Here is a 10059-nt window from a genome sequence, read left to right on the forward strand (position 1 = left end):
AAAAAGTCAGCCCGATGCCCCCTAACTGAAGTCTCCCATATGCGTCCAATGCCGAGATCCATAACTCCCTTAAAAATTACGGCAAGAATAGTTGCGACCATCAGTAGCATCTGAAGACTGTCGGTCCACAAAATGGCCTTGATGCCACCCTGAAGGAGCAAACAAAACTTTGGTTATTTTGTTGGCGAAGAGAAACCCATACATTCTAACAACACATGGGTCAGAAATTACCCGGATTCCGGGTCCCAGGTGTGGATTTCACAAATAGTTCAGACTAGTCTCGTCTCGAGTTACTCGTCCTAACTTAGGACTAGCCTTAAATTTGTTAATAACTCCTAAAGAGTCTGCGAAATCGACTCCTATGGGCGCCTGATCCATTCAACATCCGGACAAGACTTACAAAAAAATGTGATTCTGCGTCTGTTTCATCCATTTCAAGATCAATTTGAGAAAGATTTCTGGTCAACCTGACCCATAAATGGGTCAGGTTTCAAGACCAGGACCGGGGCAGTTCTGACAAAAGATATTGCTTATGCGATATCTTATTAAGTTAGAATACAAAATTGAAAGTCTCTAACCTATAGACTAAAATGGTGTAAAGTGACACTTTTTTTCTTCTTTCTTTTTTAACTCTTTCAGAGCAAAGTTTAAAACATGACGTTTTTATACATAAAAACAACAACTCAACAACTGGGTATGTAATTCCGAAGTGGGATTTTTTCTTAAAGTCATCAATATGCTAAATACAATGCCGTTCTGATTTAAAATCATCAAAAACAAGATTATAAATGTGACGTCATTGGATGATTTTGATGTTGGCAAACGTTGCACTGAAAGGGTATTAAAAATACAATGACATTTCGCACCGCTTGAACGTGATGTTCGAGAATTTTACTTTGTTCTTCCTCTTTTAAAAGGATTTCCTATTGCAAAATGAGTGCATCACAAAACTAAATTTTGACCTTAATACAGATCACCGCAGTCTCTTTAATACGACTTATAGGCTATGAGAGGGTTACTATACTTACAATGACTGTGTAAACTGCACAAACAGCACATACGCAAAAAACGGCAACTTCAAACCTGATGTCCATTACTGTATAGGAACCCAGAAGACAATAAATCAATTGGAATATCACAACATTGTTCATGTTCATTGCCTATTAGCGCGCCCATACAATAAAAATTGTCTTATGAGAACGAGAATTATGCCACAATGCTGTAGGTGTGGAGGAGCGTTTAAGTAAAAAAATACAATTTCAAACACCAGGCTTTCCCCCACTTCCAATGCTTACTCCTCGGAGTTCCGGATTGATCTTCCTTTCGCCAATTTTAATTTACATGGGGGAACTTCAACCACACAGGTAACCAAATCAATCCTAGCCGTCGATTTTACCAAACTCTTCCTAATTTATAGGATTAATCTTCTTATTTAGGACGAGTTAAGTTTCGTATGCATAGATGTTAGGACGCATTGAACCCATACTAAGTTAATATTCTTTATCCCAGATGCAAATTTAAAGGAACACGTTTCCTTGGATCGGACGAGTTGGTCTATAAAAAGCGTTTGAAACTGTTTGTTATGAAATGCATATGGTTAGAAAGAGGTTTTAAAAGTAGAACACAATGATCCACACAAAGATGCCTCGAAATTGCGTGGTTTTCATTTTACCTCGTCGACAAACACGGTCGGCCATTTATGGGAGTCAAATTTTTGACTCCCATAAATGGCCGACCGTGTTAGTTCGCAAAGTAAAACGCAAACCAAGCAATTTCGAGGCAAATTTGTGTAGATCATTGTATTCTACTTTTCCAACATCTTTCTAACCATATGCATTTTATAAAAAACGGTTACAAACGCTTTTCGAAGACCAACTCGACCGATCCAAGGCAACGTGTTCCTTTAACATAAGAGTTGTACTCATCCTAACTAATACAGAGGATTAATCCTAGCGTTTGCATGAAATCGCTGCTTGACACCAGCAGCAAACCCACCCGTCCTAATAATAATAATAATAATGCATTTATAATGCGCCATCTATCTAGTGTACAAGACCCTTTTCCGAGGCGCAGAACAAAAAACAATACATACAACAAAAAAGAAATGTAGAACATAATACAAAATTATACAATGAATAATCTACTGTCAAGACATGTAACGAGCTAAGTGTAAGAGGATTTAAATAAATGAGTTTTAAGCAAGTTTTTAAATAATGGAAGAGAACTACAGCATCTGATGTTATTAGGTAAAGCGTTCCAAAGTTTAGGAGCACAAGCGGAAAAGGCACGATCGCCATATGATGAGGAAGTTCTAGGAATAGTTAAAAGGGACTTAGCAGAAGAACGAAGAGTGCGAGAGGGGGCATAAGGTACAAGGAGATTTGTAATATAAGACGGAGTCAAGCCGAACTGAGATTTAAATTCAAATAGGGACGAGGACAGTGTTTTCCGGAGAGATTTTTTTCCCCAATAAAAAATACTAGTCTGTAAAATTGACATTGCTAAAGATCAATGTTCACGTTTTCTTGTTAGCCAAAGCACACCAATCTATGTATTGGGTGTTTTACTTGTATAATGATGGTCCATAACAACAAACAATGACATAAATTTCATTTAAGTTCTTTTGAAAAGTGGAACCTTCTCATAATGTTGTCATGGAACTTGCCTGTTCACCCTAAACGTACAACAGATAAAACAACAATTATGTTGTCATGGGACTTAGGTTTTCACCCTATAAATATTACCAACAAATAAAACAATTCCCGGACTATATGTTATTTTACATGTTATTTTTAAGTTTGATCCATAGTTTTCGAAAATGTTCTTCAGGAGCAAATTTAATGTTTAATCAGACGGATAAACAGTTTGATCATGGAGCTATGGTTTGATCGATTATTCTAATAAATGTGTTAACGATTATTTTATTTATTTTATTTATTTATTTATTTGTTTATTTATTTCCAGGCAAACAGTACATACCAAGAATAGGCAATAAAAATAAGACTACACAGAGAACAAGCCTGCGGATAACCAAAAAGCGAAAATAATCACTATCTAAATGCGATCCAGACAATAAAAATAACTAAGGCACAAAAGGGCACAAGGACAAAAAACGTCATAAAAATTGCACATCAAATACCATATCAAGTATATAAAAACTATAGAAACTAGACTTAAGTTTTTGTCATAACAAAAACAAGGTGTTCGGCATCCGGCGGGAGTACAAAAATACAAGCCTGATGGACAATTACAAAGCGACAAATCCAAGAAGTATTGCCTATTAAAAGCATTTTACATGCACTTTCGGCTTAGACAGGTCAAAAGGTCAAGAGAATGTTACAAACATACCTAAGTTTGTGAAGTACGTAAAGCCCTTTCATATGATGTATAGATTGTCAACGAACAATAACAAAAGGTGTTCGGAGCTATGCTCTGCTCCGAACACCTCAATACATTAAATTTTGTATAACAAAAAATATAGATCAACCAGAAGACCACGCATCCTCGCTCCTTTCAAAAAAGGTAGGAAGCCAATCAAATCCCCTTCAAATCTTCCTTAAACCCCAATTAACGAATGTTTACATGGTTCATGGTGCATGTTTTGACATGGGTACAGGGTCGGGCCAAGACACGGTCCAAACTGCGTAAAAACTCATCAAGCTTAAATAAAATACAGGTCTGTTCAATGTAGCTGAACTATTTGATGGACTACTAATTGCGCTCTTTACATGAAACAGTCTACAAACCTGCAGTAGCCGCTATACACGCTGCATAGATCACCAATCCCATGTAAAATAACTGCAGGAGAATAATGAAAAATAGCAGTAAAAATTCAAAGCGACCAATTACACAAAAATTGTTGGCTATTGTTTGAGTGAGTTTTATAGAGTTAGCGTCCTTTGGATTTGGCCAAAACTTTAATTGGCCCCCACCCACCCCCCCCCCCCTCCTCCCCCAACCCCACCCCGGATTCACCCTTGATCATGATGTCACAAATTGTTTCAGTGACTGGCACTGTAATGTACCCTAAGGTTTTAGGGGTTCGAACGGGAGTTTTTCATCATTGCTTTTAAAAAGACATTTGCACAGGCCCCATTGATGGTAACGACACATAATCAAAAACCAAAAGCAACTTACAGCGTAGATCAGGAACGACACCACTCCACAAATCTTGACCACTCCATTAAAGCGCATTCCCAAGTACTGTTTGGAGAAAAATTAAACTGACTATTATAATCGCAGGCTATAAAAACTGAAAACTTATCGTTTCTAAGGTAAGTAAAAAGACTCAATAATCGTAAATTCCTGTGTGCGTAAATCATCTAGTCGGCTTCTAGCTACAGCACGTCATTCGGCCCGTTTCGAAACCAAGGCTTGGGCTTTGGCTCTGGCTTGGCCTTGAGCTTTGGCCTGTGTTTATGCTCTCTAATGTAAAAGAGTGTGAAACACCACTGTTTACATTTCGAGTTGTCCCTCATTATGGCTCTTTAAAAAGAGTGGTGGTTATTTCACTGTTTTAAAGGCAGTGGACACTATTGGTAATTACTCGAAATAATTATTATCATAAAACCTCACTTGGTAACGAATAATTGGGAGAGGTTGATGGTAAAAAACATTGTGAGAAACGGCTCCTTCTGAATTAAAGCAGTTTTCGAGAAAGAAGTAATTTTCAACGAATTTGATTTCGAGACCTCAGATTTATAATTTGAGGTCTCGAAATCAAGCATCTGAAAGCAAACAACTTCGTGTTACAAGTGTGTGTTTTTTTCTTTCATTATTATCTCGCAACTTCGACGACCAATTGAGCTCATGATTTTCACAGGCTTGTTATTTTATGTTGAGATCTACCAAGTGACACTGCCTTTAAAGGGGTTTCACTCCAAGACAAAGTGAAAAATCACTCAAAAAGATCAATCTAAAAGATTGGAAGACCACTCGAAAAAGGTTGTTCCTCATATGGCTCTTCAAAGAGTGTTTTTTCACTCTGTTGCATTTAGTAAGTGGGCTCCGGCTTTAGCTTGGACTTAGGCTATAATTTATGTCTCGCTTTCCGTCAGTAATTTGGGAAATGTTCAGTAATTTGGGGAATGCAAACAGGAAGCTAGACGCTGTCTAACCCGAAGCCAATACCTATAAAAGGAGAGATTCGAAATTGTACTTCCTAGAATTTCGCAAACTGCGAAAACGATGGGGCGCAAAAAAATGACACCACGGGTGTTGTCAATATATACCAAAAGAGAAATATGAAAAGATGGGTCTTGCCATCTTCAAACTTTATTTTCATATTTCTATTATCATGGAAGAACCTTTATCATGAAAGAACGTCAAAGTAGGCGGCGAGAAAATCTCATTTACAGGAATAATACTTCCGGGTCAGATTGACCCGATCTGGGTGCAGTGGGGCCTGAACCGTTTCTTGATCTGAATGACCCAAAATCTGTGTCAAAATTACCCAGAAATTGTCAATATCACGCAGAATTCGACCATTAACCACTTTCCAGGTCAGACAGACCCGGAAACCCATCCGGGTCAACTCAGACCCCGGTGTTCTCAGAGTGTAATTTGAGGAAAACTTGCCTCGTATACAGAAGTCAATCCAAGGCTATAGTACAACGGCAGATAGAATGCAATGGCCAGTATCCCACCAATTGTCAGGGGAACGGTACGCCAGATGACCAACGGGCCGTGATAGTAGACATCGGCCGGGATCCCCTGCATCGAGATCCCCGAGAAGAAGCTTGCGAGCAGGGACAGTGTGACCGGGAAGAATGTCATGCTACGGTCGGCTAGAATGTACTCGGCAGAGGTACGCTGACGCCCACCGCTGCAGCCGTAGTACAACCCGATTGCTAATGAAATCAACATCATCAAGCCGAAAATGATGTAGTCGGCAGCCTGGAAATACGAAGACGCTGGCTTGTCGAGAGCCTCCATTGTGGAAATTAAGTGTTAAGTTGTTTAGTAACGCAGGAGGAAATTCACGAATTAAACGCACTGTGACACTCGACAGGTTCAACACTAAGGGGGGCTATACAAAAATGTTATTGTTCTCTAGCCACCATGTGCCTGCAATCCCTTAGTGGAGTTTGATTGCAGTTCCAACAGATAGGCTAAATTCTAATAATATACACTAGCGGGATGCCGCGCTTCGCGCGGCACCCCGCTAGATGAGGATAATATTCTAGTATTTTACAAATGTTGCTAAATGTCATGTGGGGATGAGGGTGGTAATCGGAATAATCATTTTGTAGAATTGGATTGGAAAGTGTATTTGAAATCAGTATGGAATATTATTCATTTGTCTTTTTATAATGTTCAGCATGCACAAAATTATGTTGCATGAGTTGCAAAACGTTACCTTCCCTATACTCACTCTCTGTTTCATAGCGGGCTCCAACTACACGGAGCATTGTATTTTGGTGTTTATTCCCGGAGTTGAGATTTTGGGAAAGATATGTACTTGGCAATGTTGGTACCAATTGGCATGACTGTAGTTTTTTGTTTTTTTCATAGTGTTGATTTGTGAAGGCACACCAATTCGGCAAAATGATGAACCTTTAGTAGGCTAGCCTTGCTCAAGGCAGTCGCATTATTCGCTCCGAAAAGACGCAGCTGTAAACCCACCCGCCGTATACCCTGTGCATGGTGTGTGCGATCACACCGAATGACCCACCCGTATACACACTGTCACATCGCACGAATACTGTTCACACAAGTCATCGCACTCGTACACCACTAACCGCATGCGGAGGCCGTTAGGCCGACAGCCTTGTCGGGTCTGTATCTTCCCGTTTTAATGTGTTGTATTGAAAAAATTCCAATAGTGGACGAAATTGGGGGGCTCTAGGATATGCTAGTATGCAGCTCATAAATATGTATATCGTTCGTCAGACCTATCAGACAACACAGGATGTGAGGCAAATGAATTATTCATTTTGACGTCCAATCACGCACTTCCCTTATCACGACCTTTGGACCCTATCATGCGTCCGTGGTGGTGGTGTGTGAGGTAAACATGTCTCGTCTTTCGCGGGCATTATGGTAATGAGCTGACCGTGGGAACTCTTCGCTTATTATAGTAATGAGGTCAGTGGCTTCAACACAGATCCTACAAGGCTGTCGGCCTGACGGCCTCCGCATGGGATGCGGATAGTGTACGGGGGCATCGTGTCGTGCGATGTTACGCACAGTGAACACGGGTGGGTTTTACGCACAGTGAATACGGGTAGGTTTTTATACAGCGGCGGTCTTTTTTCGGAGTGAATAATTCGACTGCCTTGAGCAAGGCTATTAGTAGGCCAGTGCTGGTTTTGTAGCGGTTTTTGGCAAAATGGTTAAAAACCTGCACTTGGCCAATACTGGTTTTGCGAGACACCTTTTTTTGCAATATTGAAGAACACTTGCATTGGCCATTATTGGTATTGTACAGGCACATAATTTATGCAAAAATGGTAGAAAACCGTTTCCTAGCAAAAACTGGTTTTGTAGCTGCCCACCGTTTCGGCAAATGGTGGAAAACCTTTAATAGGCCAATACTGGTTTTGTAGCGGTGCACCATTTTGGCAAAATTTGTAGAAATTTGCCCTAGGCCAATACTGCATGCACAGGCGGACGGTGTTGCAGGAGATTATTTTTTGGGCTAATGCTGGTTTTGTAGCGGCACACAATGTTTTTGCAAAATGGTAGAAAACCTATAATGGGCCAAAACTGGGTTTGTCCCAATAGAGATAATTGTATTAAAATAAATGCCTGAAAGTTAAATAAATAACTAAAGACGAAAGAAGAAAATTAATTACTAAACCGACATAAAGGAACTGCATTCAAGTTATTTATGGTACAGGCATTTTGCGAAAAGAATACTATTAATGTATTTTAATGTTGTGCTAAAATGTATCCCTCCTTAATTTTTGTATTCAGTTTTACACAGCATTTTTGAAATTTTGTTTTAATTTATGTATTCATTACTGCTGTATTCTTTATTTATTTATTTTTTTATGGACAACTACACTTTATTGACACGTACTTTTTTATTGCAAAGTAATTTATATGATAGTTTTTTGTTTGTTTTTTTGTATAGAAAACTTTTTCTGGACCAATACTGGTTTTGTAGCGGCACAGTATTATGGCAAAATGGTATAAAAAAACCGGCATTTTGAGAAAAGAAAACTATTAATTTCTTGTTATGTTGTTGCTTAAATGTATACCTCCTTTATTTTTATGTTCGTTTTACACAGCATTATAAATTGGTTTTAATTTGTGTATTCATTACTGCTATTTCTTGTTTTTATGGGCAACTACACTTTATTGTAATGTACTTTTTTATTGCAAAGTAATTTCATTTAAATTTTATTTTTATGGTATAGTGTTTTGTATTTTTATTGTATTAATCGAAACTGGCAAGTTCTGCTGGTTGAATTTTCGTCTGATAATGAAAGTTTACTTTCTGACATCTGTCTACTGGTTTGTTTTTGGCGACTCACCATTTTAGCAAATTGGTATAGAAAACTGTTCTTGGCCAATACTGGTTTTGAAGCAGCACACCATTGTGGCAAAATGGTATAAACAAACTTTTCTTGGCCAATACTGGTTTTGTAATTAAACGGCGCACCATTGGCGTCAACTAACACGGTCGGCCATTTATGGGAGTCAAATTTTTGACTCCCATAAATGGCCGACCGTGTTAGTTCGCTACGAAAAAGGAAAACCGTGCAATTTTGAGTGATAGTTGTGTGGATCATTATATTTTTCTTTTACAACACCTTTCTAACCATATGCATTTCATAACAAACGGTTTCAAACGCTTTTTATAGACCAACTCGTCCGATCCAAGGCAACGTGTTCCTTTAAGAAAATACATCCCATTGGTTGTATGGGGCGCCGTCTGTCAATTAATTGTTTGGCACTTTTAAGGCATGTTTTTACCATGGTTTATAGCAATTAGATGTAAACCATAGAAAGTGTTGCCAAATCCTTTTTATGGTTTACATACCAGTAGTATTTGATGTGTGTAAGTTTATGGTTTACAAACCATGAACAAGCAACAAACATTTGTAAATCATGTTTGATAAACCATGGAAACTTTACGCATCTTTAAAACATGGTTTATAAACCAGAAAAATTAAGCATCAAATTCATGGTTTACAAATCATGGTTTATAAACCATGAAAATTGGGTCATCTTAAAAACATGGTTTATAAACCATAAAAGTTGAAGCATGAAAATCATGGTTTATAAACCATAAAAATGGGAGCACGAAAATCATGGTTTAAAAATTATGGTTTATAAACCATAAAAATTGAGGCATTTAAAAAACATGGTTTATAAACCATGAAAATTGAAACATGAAAATCATGGTTTACAAATCATGGTTTATAAACCATAAAAATCGTAGCATGAAAAACGTGGTTTAAAAATCATGGTTAATAAACCATGAAAATTGGGTCATCTTAAAAACATGGTTTATAAACCATAAAAGTTGAAGCATGAAAATCATGGTTTATAAACCATAAAAATGGGAGCACGAAAATCATGGTTTAAAAATTATGGTTTATAAACCATAAAAATTGAGGCATTTAAAAAACATGGTTTATAAACCATGAAAATTGAAACATGAAAATCATGGTTTACAAATCATGGTTTATAAACCATAAAAATCGTAGCATGAAAAACGTGGTTTAAAAATCATGGTTTATAAACCATGAAAGTTGAGGCATCTTGAAAACATGGTTTATAAAGTTTCCATGGTTTATGAACCATGATTTACAAATGTTTGTTGCATGTTCATGGTTTGTAAACCATAAACTTACACACATCAAATACTACTGGTATGTAAACCATAAAAAGGATTTGGCAACACTTTCTATGGTTTACATCTAATTGCTATAAACCATGGTAAAAACATGCCTTAAAAGTGCCAAACAATTAATTGACAGACGGCGCCCCATATGGTTGCTTCCAGAACAAATTCAACACTACTTCTGAATATTTGTGTAACACTATTACAAACTGTTGCTGTCTATTTTACTTTGAATTGATGGCTTTTCATAGTTCTCCATCCTC

At 37.7% G+C, this 10059-nt stretch overlaps 1 protein-coding gene across 1 annotated transcript in view; it reads right to left on the reverse strand.

The window, feature by feature from the left end:
• The window catches only part of LOC139937283 (sodium-coupled monocarboxylate transporter 1-like), a 23274-nt gene extending 17340 nt beyond the window's left edge, over nt 1–5934 (reverse strand). Inside the window, exons 1-5 of the mRNA XM_071932385.1 lie at nt 5578–5934; nt 4138–4203; nt 3747–3798; nt 1029–1096; nt 1–149 (exon numbers count right to left, since the gene is read on the reverse strand). The exon at nt 1–149 is cut by the window's left edge and continues 3 nt beyond it. Of these exons, the coding sequence (XP_071788486.1) occupies nt 1–149; nt 1029–1096; nt 3747–3798; nt 4138–4203; nt 5578–5934 (692 nt within the window). The remainder of the gene's footprint in view (nt 150–1028; nt 1097–3746; nt 3799–4137; nt 4204–5577) is intronic.
• Between the last annotated feature and the right edge of the window lie 4125 nt (nt 5935–10059).

The sequence above is a fragment of the Asterias amurensis genome, chromosome 5 (genome assembly GCF_032118995.1).
Source record: "Asterias amurensis chromosome 5, ASM3211899v1".
In the NCBI taxonomy this organism is placed as follows: Eukaryota; Metazoa; Echinodermata; class Asteroidea; order Forcipulatida; family Asteriidae; genus Asterias; species Asterias amurensis.